This window comes from Schistocerca cancellata, chromosome 5 (genome assembly GCF_023864275.1).
Source record: "Schistocerca cancellata isolate TAMUIC-IGC-003103 chromosome 5, iqSchCanc2.1, whole genome shotgun sequence".
Taxonomy (NCBI): Eukaryota; Metazoa; Arthropoda; class Insecta; order Orthoptera; family Acrididae; genus Schistocerca; species Schistocerca cancellata.
The window spans coordinates 783,881,104-783,904,298 of record NC_064630.1 but is presented as its reverse complement, the minus strand read 5'-3'; the positions used below and the strand labels follow the sequence as shown (position 1 = coordinate 783,904,298).

The window sequence follows — 23,195 nt, the reverse complement described above, 5'->3', positions numbered from 1 at the left end:
GGTACTGGTGAAGAGGGATACTGTGACAAAACTCCCCAACAGGCCATTATCGTTGAGGCAAAGTTCTTGTAATGTTGTACAAAGTGAATGGATTTGCTGATGTGATGTCCACATTTTCCTGCAGGTGGACTCAGAAGAGTGATCAGCTGTTGGGCCAAGCCGTATGTTGCTGGTCCTGTATTGCTAGCTGTGGGGCACAGTGGAATGCTCTCTTTGTGAACCTTTGACAGTCATCATGGTGCAACTGCTCAAGGTCAAAGTTTCTTGACAGTTTTCACTTCAAAGGTACTGTGAAGAAGTTCAATATTTTTCTCTGGAGGCAACTTGTCAGATTTCCTTCAGTCTTTCTGTATGGTGAGGTCCCCACCCAACATGGGCTGGAGACCAGAGTTAGGAGCAAGATGCTGCTATCCAGCTCCCCACTGTCACCATTCGCAGCGGCAGCCACACAGATAGCAATAGTAGTACAGTGGGGGAGGTTAACAACCAGCATACATACAAGTTGGTTATAATGAAACTTTCCCTATTTAACACATTATAACATGGTAACCCCCCCCCCCCCCCCCCCCCATGAACCATGGACCTTGCCGTTGGTGGGGAGGCTTGCGTGCCTCAGCGATACAGATAGCGGTACCGTAGGTACAACCACAACGGAGGGGTATCTGTTGAGAGGCCAGACAAACGTGTGGTTCCTGAAGGGGGGCAGCAGCCTTTTCAGTAGTTGCAGGGGCAACAGTCTGGATGATTGACTGATCTGGCCTTGTAACAATAACCAAAACAGCCTTGCTGTGCTGGTACTGCGAACGGCTGAAAGTAAGGGGAAACTACGGCCGTAATTTTTCCCGAGGGCATGCAGCTTTACTGTATGATTAAATGATGATGGCATCTTCTTGGGTAAAATATTCCGGAGGTAAAATAGTCCCCCATTCGGATCTCCGGGCGGGGACTACTCAAGAGGATGTCGTTATCAGGAGAAAGAAAACTGGCGTTCTACGGATCGGAGCGTGGAATGTCAGATCCCTTAATCGGGCAGGTAGGTTAGAAAATTTAAAAAGGGAAATGGATAGGTTAAAGTTAGATATAGTGGGAATTAGTGAAGTTTGGTGGCAGGAGGAACAAGACTTCTGGTCAGGTGACTACAGGGTTATAAACACAAAGTCAAATAGGGGTAATGCAGGAGTAGATTTAATAATGAATAGGAAAATAGGAATGCGGGTAAGCTACTACAAACAGCATAGTGAACGCATTATTGTGGCCAAGATAGATACAAAGCCCACACCTACTACAGTAGTACAAGTTTATATGCCAACTAGCTCTGCAGATGACGAAGAAATTGAAGAAATGTATGATGAAATAAAAGAAATTATTCAGATAGTGAAGGGAGATGAAAATTTAATAGTCATGGGTGACTGGAATTCGAGTGTAGGAAAAGGGAGAGAAGGAAACGTAGTAGGTGAATATGGATTGGGGCTAAGAAATGAAAGAGGAAGCCGCCTGGTAGAATTTTGCACAGAGCACAACTTAATCATAGCTAACACTTGGTTTAAGAATCATGATAGAAGGTTGTATACATGGAAGAACCCTGGAGATACTAAAAGGTATCAGATAGATTATATAATGGTAAGACAGAGATTTAGGAACCAGGTTTTAAATTGTAAGACATTTCCAGGGGCAGATGTGGACTCTGACCACAATCTATTGGTTATGACCTGTAGATTAAAACCGAAGAAACTGCAAAAAGGTGGGAATTTAAGGAGATGGGACCTGGATAAACTGAAAGAACCAGAGGTTGTACAGAGTTTCAGGGAGAGCATAAGGGAACAATTGACAGGAATGGGGGAAAGAAATACAGTAGAAGAAGAATGGAAAGCTTTGAGGGATGAAGTAGTGAAGGCAGCAGAGGATCAAGTAGGTAAAAAGACGAGGGCTAGTAGAAATCCTTGGGTAACAGAAGAAATATTGAATTTAATTGATGAAAGGAGAAAATATAAAAATGCAGTAAATGAAGCAGGCAAAAAGGAATACAAACGTCTCAAAAATGAGATCGACAGGAAGTGCAGAATGGCTAAGCAGGGATGGCTAGAGGACAAATGTAAGGATGTAGAGGCTTATCTCACTAGGGGTAAGATAGATACTTCCTACAGGAAAATTAAAGAGACCTTTGGAGATAAGAGAACCACTTGTATGAACATCAAGAGCTCAGATGGAAACCCAGTTCTAAGCAAAGAAGGGAAAGCAGAAAGGTGGAAGGAGTATATAGAGGGTCTATACAAGGGCGATGTACTTGAGGACAATATTATGGAAATGGAAGAGGATGTAGATGAAGATGAAATGGGGGATACGATACTGCGTGAAGAGTTTGACAGAGCACTGAAAGACCTGAGTCGAAACAAGGCCCCTGGAGTAGACAACATTCCAGTAGAACTACTGACGGCCATGGGAGAGCCAGTCCTGACAAAACTCTACCATCTGGTGAGCAAGATGTATGAAATAGGCGAAATACCCTCAGACTTCAAGAAGAATATAATCATTCCAATCCCAAAGAAAGCAGGTGTTGACAGATGTGAAAATTACCGAACAATCAGTTTAATAAGCCACAGCTGCAAAATACTAACACAAATTCTTTACAGATGAATGGAAAAACTAGTAGAAGCCGACCTTGGGGAAGATCAGTTTGGATTCCGTAGAAATACTGGAACACGTGAGGCAATACTGACCTTACGACTTATCTTAGAAGAAAGATTAAGGAAAGGCAAACCTACGTTTCTAGCATTTGTAGACTTAGAGAAAGCTTTTGACAATGTTGACTGGAATACTCTCTTTCAAATTTTAAAGGTGGCAGGGGTAAAATACAGGGAGCGAAAGGCTATTTACAATTTGTACAGAAACCAGATGGCAGTTATAAGAGTCAAGGGGCATGAGAGGGAAGCAGCGGTTGGGAAGGGAGTGAGACAGGGGAGTGAGACAGGGTTGTATGAGGAAGTATTGAATAGGATTGGGGAGAAGAGAAGTTTGTGGCACAACTTGACCAGAAGAAGGGATCGGTTGGTAGGACATGTTCTGAGGCATCAAGGGATCGCCAATTTAGTATTGGAAGGCAGCGTGGAGGGTAAAAATCGTAGGGGGCGACCAAGAGATGAATACACTAAGCAGATTCAGAAGGATGTAGGCTGCAGTAGGTACTGGGAGATGAAGAAGCTTGCACAGGATAGAGTAGCATGGAGAGCTGCATCAAACCAGTCTCAGGACTGAAGACAACAACAACAACAACAACAACATGGTAACTAATTATACGAGTACCAAACTTGGTAGCATTAATGTCAAGGACATGGGGAAGGGGAATAATGCAGAATCAATTCAATTGAAACACTTTCAATTAGCTGCTACAGTACATCATACCATTACATACCAGTATCAGTACTGCTACAAAAGGGGCTCAATATGGTGCCCATCAGTGTCTAGAAGAATTTGAAAGCCCAGGACTGCATTCTGCATAGGAGAACAAAGTATGTCCATAGCTATGCTGGCTACCTCTCTTGCTATGCTATGCTTCAGATCAGCACATGTGTGAATGTTCCCCTGGTAAACCCTATTCTTCCTGTAGCTCAAAACCAGAAATCGCAGAGAGTGAGATCAGGTGATCATGCTGGCCAAGCATTTGGAAATGATTGGCTGATAATTCGATCATTTCCAAATGTGTTTCAGGAAAGCAGGTGAACTTCTTGACTGATGTGTGGTGGGTCCCCATCTTGTATGAAAACTGTCAAGTTCAATGCATCTCTCTCCTGTAGGGTGTATGACATGCTGGTGAAGCACCTCACAGTAATGCTGGCCAGTCACACTGCACTTCTGTGGTCCTTGAGTGCCAACCTGTTAAAAAAATTTAAAAAAAGGCTAATGATGAATGTAGCCATGAAGCCATATCATATAGTGGCACATTCACCATACAGAGGAACTTCATGCACAATGACTGGAGGTGAAGATCCCCCACATTCAGCAATTCTGTGTGTTCACCTCACCCATCACAGAAAAATGAGCATCTCTCTGTAGGACAGTCTAAGGTCAGCCCTCATCAAGTTGAATCCTTGCGAGAAAGTGGAGAGTGAAGCCAGCATGTTGTTGTGCATCCTGTGGTGCAAACTGCTATATGATATGGATCTTGTAGGACACCATTTGAGAATAGTTCAAAGCACCTTCTGTACAGTGGACCATGGGATGTTCAACTGTCATGACACAGCAAGTGCACTCCCTGATGATCGGGAATTGCGCGCAGCATTGTCTGCCATGGCAACAGTGATTTCATCAACCACCTGTGGCGCAAATGGTCATCGGCCTCTTCCCAGTGTGACACCCAGTTCTCCATTTGATTCAAACTACTTCATCATGCTCTGCACAGCAGGTGGAGAAAGAGGAACCTTCTGTAATCCTTTCAGCTGGTGATAATCTTGAAGTGCAGCTGCAGAATTACTATTGTTTTGATAATAGAACTGACCAATAATGCCCTGATCTCATTGTCCAAGCTCGTGTTGACATGTCAAGTGCACTGCAACTGGTCAGGTGTGTGAGACTATGAATTATGATGACTGATCACAGCACCTGGTGGCCATAGTTGGAACTGGATGGTGGTGCTGTGACACATGGAAATTGTGTACCCATACTCTGGACATTAACGCTACCAAGTTTCCATGTTATAACGTATTAAATAGGGAAAGTTTAATTATAACCACCTGGTCCACTGCTGATACCAACAAGAGTGGAGCAACAGACATCAGGGACCACCTGATATGGCTATGACTTTGTCTGCGAAATATTGAGGAATTACAATGTGACCTGAGCAGACACCCTAGAATTATACACTTGCTTCTTCTTCTCACTCTCTTCATATTCTTGGCATGTAGTAGCTGGGTGGTGCTATGCAAAAAGTAAAGTTCATAAATTGGGCTTAGAAACTCTGTGGTGATTATAATTTATTCATTTAGAGCCATATCAATTTGCTTTGTGTGAGCAGATGCTTCTCAGACTGTTGTGGCACACTCTCTAGGTACAAAAACAAGGTTAGAGCAGTCTTCCATGAATCTGCTAGCTGTGTTCCAAAACGTGAACGTCTCATATTTTTTATGATGTTATTACCTGCACTTGTTTTTCCCTTTTAAGCTTATGGTGATGCAGTGTCTGCTCTAATTTCTCCACTAGATCTTATAGGTGGCCATAATGCATTATGATGAGTCCTTCACATTCAACATTTAGGTATTTCCTTTCTTCTTAATTTCATAAGAGAAAAGCACTCTTTTGGTTTGTACTTGATTCTGGCTTTAGATGATTTGCCTTATGGTAAGGACAGCACATCTAAAGAGCTGCAGATAAAGTCTTCCCAATGTCTTCATAGCAAGATCACACTGCCTTTTAGCATAGCACTCTTTGGTTTCCCCAGTGGCTCTTCTTTTACCTTGGCGAGGGGCATAGAATCTCTGACTTGAAACAGGGTTCTTGACAATACTAGTAATATAAAAGTCCTTCTTGATATTGTATAGTTTGTCAAGAAGTTTCCGGTGATTAATTGTATATCAAGTTGCTGCTAAATCACAATACTTTCTCTGTTGTTAACTTATACCTGTGCTCCAATACTGTGTAAGACTCAATGATGATAATCTCAAGTTTTTCTTGTTCCTTCTATAATTTGTTCCAATTTCCCTACCAGAGTTACATAAAAACAGCACTGGAGATTTTACTTTCTTGTGTTCTAAATAATGATTAGTGACTAATTAAGAGTGATATTTCAGCTGAGTAAATTAAACAGAAATCCATACAAGACTTACCTCCTGCACTGAAAGATGTTATGAAATCATACAGGGATACAGTTGAGCCTGCACTATTGTGTGCAGTAATTCGCAGCTGATACTCTGTCTCAGGATTAAGATCAAGAATAGAAAATTTCTCTTCTGTGTACTTCAAATTATTCGTGACGAGTGTCCATTTCTTGTCAGATTTCAGTTTATATTCTACTACCAGTGTTGTTATGGGACATCCTCCAGTGTCCCATGTCCTTACATTTAGATGTATAAAAGTAGAATTGATTACCAAAAATTCATCTTTTTTTGGAGCAACTGGAGCTGTAACATACATGTAATGCAGTACATGGTCAAATTATTTAAAGAGATTAAGTTGAGTTTGGTAACTAAACTATACAGTATATGTTGATGAAGCCACTCAGAAGTGGTTGTGGTACAGTTAATATCCATACATAAATTAAAAATAAGCAGTTTTTATTCAAATTATTTCTTCTGAGGTCAAAAATTGTTTACTGAACTTGAATTAAAGAGTGACACAGAGTGCAGAACTGGCATCTCATAGCATTCCAGATGTATTCCATCGGGTTTGGATCAAGTGAATTTGGTGACCAAGACATCAATGTGAATTCACTATAATGCACCTCAAACCACTGTAGTGCAATTCTAGGCTTATGACGTGAATGGTTATCCTGTTGGAAGATGCCATTGCCACTGGAGAAAACATCAAGCATGAAGAGATGCACATGGTACACAATAATGTTCATGAAGTCCACAGCTGTCATGGTTCCTTCAGTCACTACCACAAATCCCACATAATTATGGAATTAAAGAACATTATAGAATTTAGTACACAGGATGTTTATCTACTAAGTTATGTCAAAGGAAAGGTTGCTTTAACAGATATGTCATTGGTGCAATGCTGAATTATGTGAGATGCATTCAAAAAGAAACCAAATTTTTGAAATAGCACATCAACGAGCAGAGAGAGCATGCTGCAGCTACTGAGCACACCTAGCGGCAGATTTAGACAACAAACTGCCATTTGCCTCATGTCACTCAGACAATCAGAAAGCAAACCACAGCTGCTAAAGTAAGCACGTGTTCAGTCTGCTCATCAGATTAGTACAATGAAGGAGCTTGAAGAACAACTTGTGTATGAAATTCTGCTACAAACTTGGCAAAACTTTCACAGAGACATTTAAAATGCTTAGCCAAGCATACGGGTGGACTGTATGAGTCACACACAGGGCTATGAGTGGTTTAAACATTTTCAAAAGAGCAGAAGTTGGTCTGTGATGATTACAAGTCTGGACATCCTTCCACATCAACAGGTGATAGCCATGTGGATAGCGTTCGTGCTGTGATTTGTGGACATTGCCATTTAACTGTTCAGGAAGTTGCTGAGGAGGTGGGCTTCAGTGTAGGATTATGCCATCAAATTTTGAGTGAAAAACTTGAGATGCATCTGTTCGGTTCAAAATTTGTACTGTGTTTGTTAACTGAAGATCAGAAACAGACCTATGTTGAAATGTTCGAGGGACTGCTTGCCACTGTTGATGACAATGGAAACTTTCTAGGTAATGAGATGTGGGTGTATGGCTATGATGCTGAAATGAAGTTGCTGTTGGTGGACAATGCATTACCTTGTCCAAAAAAAGCACACATGAGTCAGTGAAAGATCAAGGTGATGTTGGTAGTGTTTTTTGACTACAAAGGTATTATCCATTATGAATTTGTGCAGCATGGTCAGAAGGTAAACAAGAAAGTCTACAAGGGAATCCTAGTACCATGAGGGTGCTGTGTGCAGGAAGAGGCCTGAATTGTGGGAAAACCAGAGTTGGATGTTGCATCATGACAATGTGCCAGCTCATGTGTCATTCCTTGTCTGCAGATATCTAGCACAACACCACATTCCAGTTGTGCCCCTTCCACTGTATTCTCCTGACCTAGCCCCTGCAGACATTTCCCTGTTTCCCAAACTGAAAAACACTTTGAAAGGATGTCATTTCCAAACCACAGAGGTGATACAAGGCAATGTGATGAGAAACCTGCACACCATACCACAAAATGTGAACCAGGAAGTGTTCCAAAACTGGAAGAAATGATAGGAATGGTATATTGCCAGTAGAGGGGACTATTTTGAAGGGGACAATGCTTAAAATATTGTACAATAAGCAATGAAGCTGATACAGCAAAAGTTCAGTTTCTTTTTGAACACACTTTGTATGTATTCATTCATAAAATAAATAAATCTGGCTCTGTAGATTCCAACACGTGGGAGAACCCTCGGAGATGACTGAAAGTGCTCGGCAACCACCTGCTTTTCCAGTTGTCCTACCTATGTACAGGACTAGTAACAAATACTCAAATAGTCCAACATATCTGACCAATACAGGCCTTCTCACACCCACTAAGACCCACATTGCCTTCAATGAAAGTCTGGAGGATTTTTACATTTATCCTAGGGCTTGAACCTCTTGACAATTTTTGGGAACTACTGACAATATAGATATGAGTAGTATTTATGAAAATGTGTTGTTTCTGGATGTTTGCTCTGTTTCACAGGTGCAGATCAAAATGTGTATCAAATATATTTACAGAGTACCTATTTGGGCAAACTAATGGTCAGTGACAAAGCTCTTTTTTTTAATGTCCCAGAACTTAAGTGGCTTGAATTATGTGTACTAGTACCCTTGATTTTTCACAGTGTGAGATGGGCAATGAATTTTCTACGTCTGAAGATGAAGGAACCACAGGAAACTCAATGTTGTATTATCTTTTCTGGAACATGTAGAAAGGGTTGCAACTGTGTTATAAAGGCACTGCAAAAATCCACACAGATGTTAATTTAACTACCAGTTATGGGTTATAACTGTGCAATGTGCAATGTTCAGTGTGGCATCAGCACTACTAAAATCACATCAACTACAGAGGACAGTGAAAAAAAATCCTACATTGCACCTGCATAATACCACCAAAATAAGACCTACTGTCTTATTTTCATCACCTTTCAACACTTTCTGTTAGGAGGTTGTTGGAGACAAATATCATTTCATACATACAACTAAAACCATACTGGGTGCAAGTTAAAACATAGGTTATAATTGTGATACTGCTATGGCAGACTGGTTTTTTAGGTAACATTAGTATTAATTCCCACAGTTAGAAATCAGCATTAATTTGCAATAACAGCAATAGGATACATATCAGTAAAATCAAAAGTTCTTGGTTGTAGAATGTAAACTGAATTGCTTTGTCCAGAAAAAGATAATGAGAATAATAAATTATAGAAAACTTGACAATCAATCTGCCTGAGATACCACAAACACACAATGTTACTTTCACGTGGTTACATAAACAAACACAATTATGATTCTCACAGTACAAAAAAGTAATCAGTATTATGTACAAAAGTTAAGAATGCAATAGGATTATGTGTACACACAGTATAAAAATGAAGAAATAGAAACCTTCAGTTTTGTACCAAATTTATCCAATTCTGTCACTAGTAATTTCATTATTCATTTCCTTTCATTGTTTTTGTCATTCCTGTCAGTCCAAAAAATTTCAAGACTGATTAATAAAAAAAGAAGAAACTTGAAGATGATGGTTTTAATGCTTCAGTTGTTCTACATAGTCTTCTCCCCCTCTTGAGTACAATGCATAGAACGTTCATACAACCATGTGAAACTGCCACAAAAGTATTTCTTTGAGATATCATTCAACTTGCATGTCACAATGGCTTCAATGTCAGTTATGCCATCAAAGTGTTGATTTTTCATTCAATTTCTGAACTTTGTTTTATTGACAACACCAAGTCTCACCACCCATGATGATCTTTTCCAGAAAAGAATTGTCCACACTTTGAATTTCAATCAGGATGCAGCAGATGTCCATGTGTTGTTTTTGATGAGGAGTCAATTTGCGTGGAATAAACTATGTGTACTCTTTTCTCTTCTTTGTAACATTCTGGAGTATGTCTTGAACACTTGATTTTTGAATTTTTGAGACAACATTGACACACTATGGTCATACATCCACTACTTACCACTGCCAGTTGACACCAAATTGGCCAAAGGCAAATCTGTTGTTTACAATTGTTAATTCAAGCTGCTACCACAGTTATTGCACTGATGTCACTTAGATGCCAGAAATAAAATCAGTCTTGGAACTTTTTGGGTGGATAGTGTATTTCATCACTATACTTCTCAGTTGTGTTCTAGTCTATTTAATTCTTGCTGTAATATGATGAGAAAAATATTGTGCTATGTTTTGCTGTTTTTTAGGTAAAACATTTCACAATTTCCTTATCTTGTGCACATCAATATTGTTGCTGAACATAAAAAGTAAATGACTTATTAAAAAACTATTTCTATGCTAGTTTCAAATTACTTGCCTTTTCCTTGTGTGTAAGCAAACAGAGTATCTGTGGGGTTGCTGTGTCCAGCTTGATTGAAAGCCTGAATATAAAGCTGATACTTGGAGCCACACTGGAGGTTCTCTAGATTAAAGTGGTTGTCTTCAGCATGCAGGATCATTTTTTCCCATTCACCAAATTCTCGTTTGAAATGTAAGCTATAACCTGAAAATAAAGTTATATTGATCATCAAAAAGACTGTTTGAATCTACTATGCTCAAGTCTGAAAGCAGTTTTTACTAACAACAGGGCCAGAAAAAAGAGGGGGAGTAAACTAACTTATGACAAACAGCATCATTCATTCATTCATTCATTTATTGAGCATCCATTTTATCATATACAATGATATAGGAGTTGTCATGTAACATTATATGAGTTTGTAATTATGCAGTAAATTAATAACATAGGCCTACGGTGGTAAAACATATATAAATATATATCTCATGCAGCGTATAGTAGATAATAACAAAACAAACAATAATTAATTACTTATAGTGCATACTATTTCATACATTTATTTTTCAGATATGACTTATCATTATCATTGACCACTCTAGTAGAGAATAAAAGAACAAAAAATAATTAATTAATTAATTAATTATAGTGTGTACAGGCAGACTATTTTCATACATTCGTTCAAATATGAATTATCATTATCATTGACCACTATGTCACTGTGTTCTGAACATCCATGTACTCTGTAACACTGTAAAAACATTCTCTTCATAACATTTTTTTAAGCTCATTTTTAAAAATGTGAAACTTTTCTATCTTTTTGATGCTTAAGGGAAGAGCATTAAAAAGGATTTTGGGGTGATATATTGCACTTTTGTGATATTTGGCTGTTTTGTGTGTTTCTCTGTGGAAATCATTCCTGTGTCTTGTTGGGTAGTCATGGCACTCACTATTTAAAGCATAAAATTAGGGGTGAGATTTGAAAAAGCAGATACTTTCATAGATATATAAAGATGGAAGTGACATTATTTGAAACTCTTTGAAAATTTCCCTGCAGGGCTCTCTTGGTGCAGCCCCTTTCATTATTCTTAATGCTCATTTTTGAATAATGAATGACCGGTTTGCCAGACTCGAATTACCCCAAAATAAGACACCATACTGCAATAGACTATGCATAAGAGCATAATAACCAAATATTACTGTTTTTTCACTGCAGCAGTTTTACAGCATTCTGAGTATATAGCAGCATTTACTTAGCTTTTTATTGAGCATTTCAATATGTTTATCCCACTTTAGATGCTCGTCTAACCAGATACCTAAAAAGAAGATGAGTGAAATCATGGTTACACTCATGTTCTTCATTTACAAACTTCTTCAGGCAGCAGGGCTCTTTAAGACATTTCACGTCACATACATGTACACCTTTATTTGAAAGATATTTAATGTTTGATTCTAAGTCCTTCTGTTCAGGTGATTTTTGAAGAGATATCTACATAAAATATGTGAAATATTGCATGGAGTCAACCACTTCTGAAGGTATCCTTAACATCTGTTGTGGAGTCCAAATATTGCTGCAGTGAATTTGTCACATCAACATCCAGTCCATTTTTACAAATCGAACGTTCACATTCCAAATGATTCCTGCTATGTCTATAAAACAAGGATCCTTTTCTTGTAGTTATACAGCAAATGTGCACTTCCTTCCAGGTATATTTGTTATTAGTTTAATAGCTTATTAAACACCAGCTCATTCTTGAAATCATGAATCATTACCAAACAATGACTGGGAATATCTATGTGCAACATCATGAAACCTTATTTTAGGTGGGGCAGGAAGAGCAGGAAAAACAGAATATGAATCATCACTGGGAGAGAAGGGGAGTGGGGGAAAGAATTTCCGCCATCTTGTTCAGCACTGACAATACTGGCCCAATTTCTACTTATTAATGATCACCTACTGTGGCAAAAATGACACATGATAGTAACAAGATTTTGAGAGAGAGAGAGAGAGAGAGAGAGAGAGAGAGAGTTGTGTAGAAACCTGTGTGTCTAAATGTGGTGTTGCCAATGTCAGACACTGCACTGAGCCAGTGCTGCATAATTTATTTAGAACTAAAATGACTCAAAATTCCAGACTAAAGTAACTAAGTAATACACAAAACTGATCCATATAACACAAATATGGCTTTAGTCACAAACCTCTGATCAATAACAGAAATAAGCCTCTCGTGAATCACACATAACAAGACAAAAGAATCACACAGAAAATGCAACATAAGTGATGCACAGAACAACTGATGTGAGTGGTACAAACTATAAGAACACAGTGAGTGTGAGTCAGCACTGCTCCATGCATATATAGGCATGAGTTGCCGATAGATGGGTTGGCAGAGACAGTGCCATGTACATGCTTCCTACAGGCAGCCTCTAGTGGGCAGTCTGTGCTGAGATAGTTAGTGGTTGATTTAAGTACACACACGCAGTGATGCTACACCAGGCACACTCACACTCATACACACTAGTGGCAGGATATATTACAACTCTCCCTCATGTGAAGAGGGCACCCTGTTGATGGAGGAGATGCCAGTGACCTGATGAGAGATGCATCAATTGGATCTGGAGCGGCAGCAGCCAGTGCCAACAGCAAGGGTGGGATGATGTGCCAGGTGGACACCAGAGGATAGGGCTGGAATGCAGGCACAACCGAGGGTGGCATCCCATGTGCCACCCAGTGACATCACCGGGGAGTAAGGTGCCATCACCATTTCTGTGCCATCATCAGTGGGCAGGTCTCAGTGCAGAGGAGACAGGGCTGGACCCACCACTGATGATGGCTGAGGTGATGACGGCAAAGGAGCTAGGGTAGGCAGCCCTACCGGAACAGCAGGCTGCAGCATCTACCCAAGGCTGGAGATGGACTGGCAACTGGTGCTGGGAAGATGGAACTGCAGGGTGCTACACGTGGGGGAGGAAGCCAGTGGGATGCGTGTGCCTCCATAACAGGTGAGGACGGGCTCAGGGTGGAGGGCGATGGGGCAGGCTGCAGTGACAGGTGCTGTACCTGCAAACTGGTAGCATCCGGTGACAAGCGTGGGCGTAACTGATCAAAGTGGCACTCTACCAGCCCATCAGCCATACCGACATCACAAAGATCGTGTCACTGGCAATGTCAGCGGATGGTATCCACTTAGACTGGTGACCAAACCCTCATGCCCACACCAGCAATCCCAGCATGAAGTGTCCAGATGAACCTGACTGCAGCAGGTGTGGCACAGGCCACAAAAGGTAGATGGGCCTGAGTGGCTGCCAGCAGTGAAGCAGCTCAGCCAGGTACCCTCCCTGGTAGGCATGAAGCAATAGACACTCAGAATGCAGAGAAGGGCTTCATCCGGAAATGGATCCACATAAACTTTTCATTTGGGACTTAATGTACACACTTGTTTTTCCATCTCACTATTTGATGGAGGGTGGAATGGTCGAACTGTAACATGATGAATTCTGTGACAAGAACAAAGCAATTGAAAGGTGTGAGAATGGAGCTGAGTCCCATTATCGGAAACTAAGGTACAAGACAACCCATCAAAAGAAGAAAAACCCTCAAAAGCTTATGATTTGTGACCTCAGCCAATGTTGACACACACCAGAGAATGTAAGGAAACCGGGAAAATACATCCACAACCAAGAACCAATAGGAATTCAAAAAAGGACCCATGAAGTATACATGAATGCATTCTCTTGGCTGCCCTGGAGTGGGCCAGGAGGACAGGGAGTGCCTGGGGAGCTACCTATTGTCTGTCACGCTGTTCACAAGCCACAAGAAAACTGAGAATTTTGTCATCAATCCCTAGCTGAAAAACATGTCTCTTTAGGGGAGAGGTCTTCCGTGAACAATAACAAAACACCATCAAAAACAGAGGCAATACAATAAGGGAAAATAGTTGCACACGGAGACCAAAGACTGACCCAGCAGCTTATCTTGCCAGTCTTGTTGAACAAACCGAACCACATGGCGGAGAACTGGGTTGGCGGCAGCAGCAGCTGCTGTGTGTGAGCTTGTAATTGAGATCTCTTGGTTGTGGCCCGCATTGCAATATCAAGATGGAAGGAATGCAATTCTTCATGATCAAAGTCAGGATCAGGACCCACAGGAAGGCAGGACAAGGGATCCACATCGACATCTTTAGACATATTTTGAAAATGGATTTTGTAATTGAAGTGAGACAAAGAGCATTGCAGGCAGAGTGCTGCCTTGTCAGGCAAGGAAGTGAGTGTTAAACAAGGAAACCAAGGGTTTATAGTCAGTAATAAGATGAAACTTGGAGAGAGGGGGGGAAAAAACACCCTTAAATTTCTGGACAGCGTAGACTATGATGAGAGCCTCTTGTTCCACCTGAAAGTAACGTTGCGGGGCTGGAGTGAGGGATAAAGGTGAAAGCAAAAGGTTGTTCAGAGCAATCAGCAAACTGATGTGCTAGGACCACACCAAGACATGAATTTGAGTCTGTCACACCAAAACCAGAAAGTACTTTCTGAGTCTTTTCATAAGCTCCCCAATCCTCGGCTGAATCAAGATGTGGAGGAATAATGGGTGGCTAGACCTGTGGAACCTTAACCTGTATGTTAAACAAAGCTGACGTGGTCAATGCCAAAGTAAGCTGTTCAGTCAGGACTGGTAGCACGGTGCTTATGATGACTCCACTTGGTGAAACCACACTTAAAGACTGTACACATGGAAACCACCCCATCCCTGCTGCCAATTGTGTAGTAACCAAGTAATAAACAAAACTGATCCAGATAACACAAATATGGCTTAAGTCATAAACATCCGAACAACAACAGAAATAAACCTCAAGTGACACCACACATAAGAAGACAAAAGAATCATACAGAAGGTGAAACATAAACAGTACGCAGGACAGCTGATGTGAGCAGTACAAACAGAACAAAGTGAGGATGAGTCAGAGCTGCTCTGCACACATATAAGCATGAGTTGCCAGTACAAGGTCTGATGGAGACTGTGTCTTATGCATGCTTCCTACAGGCAGCCTCTAGTAGCCAGCTCGTGCTGATACAGTTGGTGCTGGGTGTTTGTGTTGTCCTCATCATTTCATCATCATCTAGGAAAGTGGCGAAATTGGACTGAGCAAAGGTAGGGAAATTGTACGGGCGCTGATAACCACGAAGTTGAGCGCCCCACAAACCAAATATCATCATCATCATCATACAGTTGGTGGTTGATTTAACTACACTCAGCGCGGTCACACTCACACTAGTAGCAGGATGCAGCACAAACGTTTTAACATACCTTAAAATTCCTTCCAGGTGCAAATTTTAGGGCCCAAAATTAGGATCTATCTGGAAGAATCCATATTTATGGTAGCCCTACCCAAAAAGAGGATGTGTCTGGAGAAATCCATATATGTGGTAGCCCTACATCATTTGCTGCTTGATAATTGTTAGTTTTTTCTCCTTTCTTTACTGAATTCTAATATGATTTGTGTTATTGACCTTAATGATGGCCCTATATACACTGTATGTTCCTCAAGTATCTGCATCCTACTTATTTACAGTGCTTATAAATGAGCATCTTCCTCCGCACATCTAAACTTGTAAACACATCCTTATGGATACCTGAAGATGTAATTTTGCTGAATACGTAATTTACTCTATATAGACATAAATGCTTGCACCCAGGCTGAGCTTGCAAGAAAAAGAGTAATCAAACTGTTTATGAGCTTGAGAGGAACAAAATGTAGTGTGATCCAAATTAACATCCCACGAGTATGATGTTAAATAGAGGAAAAGGTCAAATTCCTGACCAACTTGGAAGCACACCCAGATTGGGAAAATCTAACTGTAACACATGATTTTGGTGCACTGGTTGGTTTTAAAGAAGAAAGGCTTTGTGTTCATGATGAGTCTTTGTGGACTAGGTACCATGGCTACAGCACAAAATTTGTTGAATCTGTTCATTAAAAACAACCTGACAGTGAATAATTCTTGCTCTAAAAAGAGACACCCATAGGATCACACAATACTGCTTGGATAACTGCAGACCACAAGATTGTCTTACGAAAGACCAACTGTTATGGTTTGAATGGTAGCATTGGCAGATGAATTGAATTATATATGAATTATACAAAGCAAAAGGTGATATTTAATGATATTTATGGCATCCTTTTTCATATGATGGCACACGTTAAAGGGTAGAGTGCCACATGGATCCATTTTGGGGCCTTGTCTGTTTATCTTAACTGATGATTCCCACTTTGTACAGATATTAAGTGCAATCATATGTATATGTATATGTAAAATGATGATGTAAAATGTACAAATTACTAACTACTAAAAAGATATATGTATATGCATGCATAATGTTTAATGTAAAAATTAGTAACAACTATACTTATATGAAATATGTAAAATGTATTTTGATGAAGCCAACTGCATGGTAAGCATGCTGAATGGCTAATAAATAAACATATGAACATATAAACATATGAACATATGAATTTGCACATTTTGCCGATACTACAATTCTGTTTGAAAGCTGAACAGCCAGCAAACTAGAAAATAAGTGCAATACTTTACCTGTAGACATCTAATCCTAAAGGCTTAATGCTAAATATTGAAAAAACTCAATACATGCAGTTTCATGTCTCTCAAGAAGAAAATGAAGCAGTCCACTAGAACTATGATAATCTTATATATTACATCACGAATCTTTTAATTTTGTCGGCATTCCAGCTGATGGCAGGTTAAACTAGTCTGGGCTTACTTTAGATCTTCATAAAAGATCTGTTTTGCAACTTACGCATTGTGTGTAATTACCCCTGCTAGTGATATGGTTGCTATCAAAGCTGCTTATTTTGGTTATTTTCACTTTATTATGTTGCTAGGGGAATCAACCTTCAGCCAAAAAAATCCTTGTGAGACAAAAGGAGGCTGTTAGAATAATGAGTCATGTTCACCCAAGATGTCCTAGCAGAAATCTATTCCACAGGTTCAAAATATTAACCAAAACATCTCAAAACTAGTTTTCTTTGACATTTTATGTCCCTAATAACCATTCTCTTTTTACATCTAATAGTGGATACCATGATCACCATACAAGGTCCTAAAATGATTTACATAGGGATTAAAACATGTAAGTCTTGCACAAAATGGTGTTCATTATTCTGCCACAATAATGTTCAACTCTCATCCATCAGATATCAAAGTTTACCTAATATCTTGCCTACATTTACACATAAATTAAAAAAATATGTTACGAAAAAGTCCTTTTGTTTCTTGATGAGTACCTGCAGATAAATCAATGACTGGTTTTCAAAATTTGTATTGTCATTTGAATTTCTATTTTGAATGCATTAACTAAAATTCATCATTCTTGCTGAAGGTGGACAGTGTATGAATGTTTTTCTATGTAAGCTTATTCATTAATTTATGTTGCATTTTTGTTATTGTAAATATATTTATTGTATCTCTATGCTTCTAAAAGTGACTCATTACACATCCTTACGATTTACCACAGTATAGATTCAAAGAATTCCATGCAGATAAATAAAAAATAATTTAAAACTGCACAGTTAGGTTATATGCTGACAGATCATAAGAATGCAAAACTGTGAATGGCCTCAAAGTTGTCCCAAATGAATATCTAGAAAGAGATCATAAGTAGCTAGTTGTGGATCTAGGTGAAAAAAAGACTTTTCCAAGTCTATGAAAAATAACCCTTTATTAGACCTGAACCAAGTGTACAGGAAAAATTAAGAAAAGGTTTTGAACTGGCAAATGAAGAACAGTATACTGCAAATTAAGGAGGCAGGTTGAGCAGATGTACCAAGCGTTAAAAGAAATGTCAACTAAGTTGAGAGCCGGCCTGAGTGGCCAAGCGGTTCTAGGCGCTACAGTCTGGAACTGCGTGACTGCTACGGTCGCAGGTTCGAATCCTGCCTTGGGCATGGATGTGAGTGATGTCCTTAGGTTAGTTAGTTTAAGTAGGGGACTGATGACCTCAGAAAAGTCCCATAGTGCTCAGAGCCATTTTAACTAAGTTGAGAGGTATTAGTACCAGTAACAACAGGAAAACAATGACAATAAATGTGATCCACAATTGCACAATTTCTGAGATCTAACTGCTTGTTCACAGAAAGGCTGAAAGACTTTCGGTGATGGATATGAGCACATTCATTACTTTGGTACTCCATCAACAGGGCCAATTTAGTGTTTCAATATCTTCCTGTATCATAGTATTCTTGGTGCATATTAGTCTGGCAAGAGTTGGCCTGCAGGCAGTTGTGTGGTTCAAGATGTTGTGTTGTGGTATACTTTAGTTGTGTCAGTCTCTTATTGTATAATCAGTTACTCATAACTCTGGGTATGTGTCATGATATTTTATGCAATTACATAAATGATTTAACTTTTATGTTTACTGTTATTGTGCTGATTGTATGTACGAATGGTTCTAGATATTTTCTTTTTTTCTTTTCAATTACATGTTCAGAAAGGACATCTCCTACTCCACAGATCTGCTGTAGTTTAGCAAATGGAAGAACCCTGTGAGTCCACATCTGCCAAGGTGAAAAATGTCCATGTAAGAAAGTCTCATATAATAAGTTGTTTAATTGACTTCACTATGTTATCAACCATCTCAAAAGGTAAACAGTGGAGGGGCTTAATCAGTTTGCCTGTCTCAGCTGTAGGAGCAGGTGCTACTTTTAGTGAATAAAGATTCAGTAAATATTTTGTGATAATTACAAGTTGCGTTTACATGGGTGTGTGTGTACCTGTGTGTGTGAATGTGTGTCTACTGCTGACAAAGGCCTTAATGGTCGAAAGCTATGATTGTGTGAATCTTTTTATCGTGCCTATCATGACTCAGCATCTCCGCTATATGGTGAGCAGCAACTTTCCTTCTCTGACATTATCTACTGAGGGAAAGGAGGCCCGTGCATGTCCTTATAAAGATGCTATCACCATTAGGCATTGCTGGTGTAGTGTTGCAGGCACATGGTTGACCAGGTGACAGTGGTTGGTTACTGGGCTGCCCCTGATGGCAACCTCACGTACTAGTGAGTGCGCCGTTTTAATGTCGGTGTGCACTATGCTTGCTGTAGTAATCAGTAGGTGTAGAAAACAGGAGGATTACTACAGTATATCCATTGTTCACCTTCCACAATATTGTTCATCTCACAAGCCCACATTATGCTCTTTTCAAAATTCAGTTAATGCAAAAACCGAGCTCATGAAGATCATGTGGACATACAGAAATCATATACTGAACCAGGATGATGCTTCAAGAAACAAACTTCTCTTTCAGCAGGTCAAATATGGTTGTTTTAACTTTATTTTTGTGCTCAATATATGGTTCCTATACAACATATTTCATATAATTGCCTTTACAGGTCTCCATTAGTGTGACATGCAGATACATCATGTCTACATACACATTTGTACTCTGCAAGTCAATGTGCAGTGTTTTGTGGAGGATTCACTTTATATTTCCCACAAATATAATTTGTGCAATTAAAAAGTATGAAATTCAACTACAGAAATGCAAAGTTATAACATTTAATTCCATCTTTCATACCTTCGGGCACATATATACTATTGCTGGGTGTTGTCCACTGGAGTAACATGCTGGTTTCCGTAGCAGAAGACACTTTAAAATCAACTGGAGCGAGTGGGGCTATAAGAATGAAACAGTTAAGGAAACAGATCACTTACAGTTGAAATAATTACGTTCAATCACAAATATAGTAACAGTTACAAGTACCAACTAACACTTACAAAATCTTAATAATGCTTAAACAGGTTTGAAATGTGTGTGCTCATGTTTGTTAACAATCTAAAGTAGAATAATAATTCTCCATACAAAAATAATTAGTTCGAATTAAGGAGCTTGGTGGGTTTATTAAGAAAGGTTTTCAAAAGGGACATATAGACTTTTTAAGCATATACTTTTACTGTTTGTATATGCAGTCTACAACATTGCTAATCCTTGTATGATGGCCTTTTTCTACTTAGCTTCTGTCTTGTTCTTTGTTTTATTTTCCTTGCAACTGTTTCTACAAATTAAGTCTGCTGTGTTCTATGTAATCTACATCTATATATTCCTCAACTCATTCCATATCCTAGCATCTTAATCACTTATAACGATCTACGGAATATGTATGTAAATAAAGAGGAATTTACTGTTCATTCTCATTATTTTCTGAAATGTTTCTATTATTATTTTTCACCTCTCTTTCATTTTCTCCCATCTCCTTTTCTTCTTTTATCTCAGTTATTAATTATACTGTTCCTTCCATTTCTCATTTCTTTTCCTCTCTAACACCTTTACATCTCACTCTGTGCTTTTATCATTTCTGTCTGAAGCTATCATGGTCCTCACCAACATGCCATCACTGGTCTCTCGGAGGCCTTGCCTTCATATTTGTCTACCTTTCTAATCACAAAATGTGGGCTACTTTCAACGTGGGGTCTGAGTTACTTGCACCCCTTTACAACCTACCCAGACACATCCCTCTTTCCTTCCCAAGGAACAACTAACAGTTCAGAAACTTAAGAGTAGCTTCTTTTTACTTAAATGTGTGTCTCAGCAGTACTAGAATTTCAGTTTCTGAAGGTTAGTACTAGATAAAAATCCTGTTTCCTTGCAGTTTTACTAAAATTGTCATTTCATGAAAAAGCATAATTGACTCATATCTGTCTATTATTTCAATGTAAAAACTGAAGTGTACAATCAATTACAAAGTAAAAGAAATCAAGAGTGAGAGATTACAAAATCAGACTGTTGTAGATGTCCAATAAAGTAGAGAGAAGGACTATTTTGATGTTTAGAGGCAATGGTTTTGTGCATACAATTTTCATGGCCAGTGACTCGTATGCCATGCAAATGTTATCACACCTTCATTAATTATATAACAGAGACACATGGATATGTTCTTTTCAGTTGAGCAAATTTTCTATTACAATTCTCAATGTTAAATATATATTGGAAGCTTATCAATTTTTCCTTCATTATTTAATGAGTACTACAAAGTAGCTAAAACAGACTTAGTGAAATATCTCTATCTGAATTTGTAATTGCATTCATAAAATTACATCTTCACCACAGTTAAAATTGCACCAAAGAACATAACTTTTTTATATTTTTAGAATATTTAGGTGCTTGCTTGCAGCTGGTATGATGGTGTGTTAATGAACTTGATCCTAAAGACAGAGTAGAAATTTGGAAATTTTGTTCTTGTGCTTACCACCATGACTCCTTCGGGCTTTGGAGGCATGTAAGAAGAGAAAAGGATTCTTTTATACTTATATTTTCAGCAATGATTTCCTTCATAATACTACAGCTCTCAGAGAAGTCTTAAAACCTAGGAAATTAAGAACATTCATCAACTTAAAAATGAAGTTACATGCAATAATTTACGTAACTGATCTTTTTCAGTTAATCACTTAACAATGTGAAATACTGACATATATTATTTTACTTACTTTTCACTGTGACAGTGTATGTTATTTCATCAGTTCCCAGTACGTTTTCTACTCTGCAAGAATAATTTCCTGCATCTGTTGTTTGTAATGACATCATGTGAAGAGTCCATTCTGTGTTGATACGAATCTGGCCATTTTCCTGGATATTTTTCCCCCTGTAAATCATTTACATGTAAGAGTCTATTGGAAAAAATAAGATAAGAAAATAAATTTTTACTATCAAAAAGTTTGTAAGGGGATGTGGTAGTGTTGATATCGACAAAGATAGGGATATATCACTGTTTCATTATTTTACATAGTCAAAAAAGGTTTACATATCCCACTGGAGAAACAATCAGACAATATTTTGATACAGGAAGTGACATTCATACATAACAAAGACAACAGTGAACAGAACATCAAACCCTTAGACCTACCATTAATTATTAGCGTCCTGTCAGAAGGTGGTGCCTTATGAAAAACTGATAGATCTGCCTAACGTAACTCTGCTTCCTATTAGTTAAAGATAAAGTAAATTGGTTGGAACTTCCTGGCAGATTAATACCATGTGGTGGACTGGAACTCAAACTTGGGACCTTTGCCTTTTGTGCTCAAGTGCTACATCTACATCTACATCTACATTTATACTCCGCAAGCCACCCAACGGTGTGTGGCGGAGGGCACTTTACGTGCCACTGTCATTATCTCCCTTTCCTGTTCCAGTCGCGTATTGTTCGCGGGAAGAACGACTGTCTGAAAGCCTCTGTGCGCGCTCTAATCTCTCTAATTTTACATTCGTGATCTCCTTGGGAGGTATAAGTAGGGGGAAGCAATATATTCGATACCTCATCCAGAAACGCACCCTCTCGAAACCTGGCGAGCAAGCTACACCGCGATGCAGAGCGCCTCTCTTGCAGAGTCTGCCACTTGAGTTTGTTAAACATCCCCGTAACGCTATCACGGTTACCAAATAACCCTGTGACGAAACGCGCCGCTCTTCTTTGGATCTTCTCTATCTCCTCCGTCAACCCGATCTGGCGCGGATCCCACACTGATGAGCAATACTCAAGTATAGGTCGAACGAGTGTTTTGTAAGCCACCTCCTTTCTTGATGGACTACATTTTCTAAGGACTCTCCCAATGAATCTCAACCTGGTACCCGCCTTACCAACAATTAATTTTATATGATCATTCCACTTCAAATCGTTCCGCAGATATTTTACAGAAGTAACTGCTACCAGTGTTTGTTCTGCTATTATATAATCATACAATAAAGGATCCCTCTTTCTATGTATTTGCAATACATTACATTTGTCTATATTAAGGGTCAGTTGCCACTCCCTGCACCAAGTGCCTATCCGCTGCAGATCTTCCTGCATTTCGCTACAATTTTCTAATGCTGCAACTTCTCTGTATACTACAGCATCATCCGCGAAAAGCCGCATGGAACTTCCGACACTATCTACTAGATCATTTATATATATTGTGAAAAGCAATGGTCCCACAACACTCCCCTGTGGCACGCCAGAGGTTACTTTAACGTCTGTAGACGTCTCTCC

At 39.2% G+C, this 23,195-nt stretch overlaps 1 protein-coding gene across 1 annotated transcript in view; it reads right to left on the bottom strand.

Moving 5' to 3' along the window:
• The window catches only part of LOC126188021 (Down syndrome cell adhesion molecule-like protein Dscam2), a 55,781-nt gene extending 34,045 nt beyond the window's left edge, over positions 1-21,736 (bottom strand). Inside the window, exons 1-5 of the mRNA XM_049929439.1 lie at positions 21,658-21,736; positions 21,420-21,437; positions 19,751-19,849; positions 10,186-10,371; positions 5,817-6,110 (exon numbers count right to left, since the gene is read on the bottom strand). Of these exons, the coding sequence (XP_049785396.1) occupies positions 5,817-6,110; positions 10,186-10,371; positions 19,751-19,799 (529 nt within the window). The 5' untranslated portion in view covers positions 19,800-19,849; positions 21,420-21,437; positions 21,658-21,736. The remainder of the gene's footprint in view (positions 1-5,816; positions 6,111-10,185; positions 10,372-19,750; positions 19,850-21,419; positions 21,438-21,657) is intronic.
• Between the last annotated feature and the right edge of the window lie 1,459 nt (positions 21,737-23,195).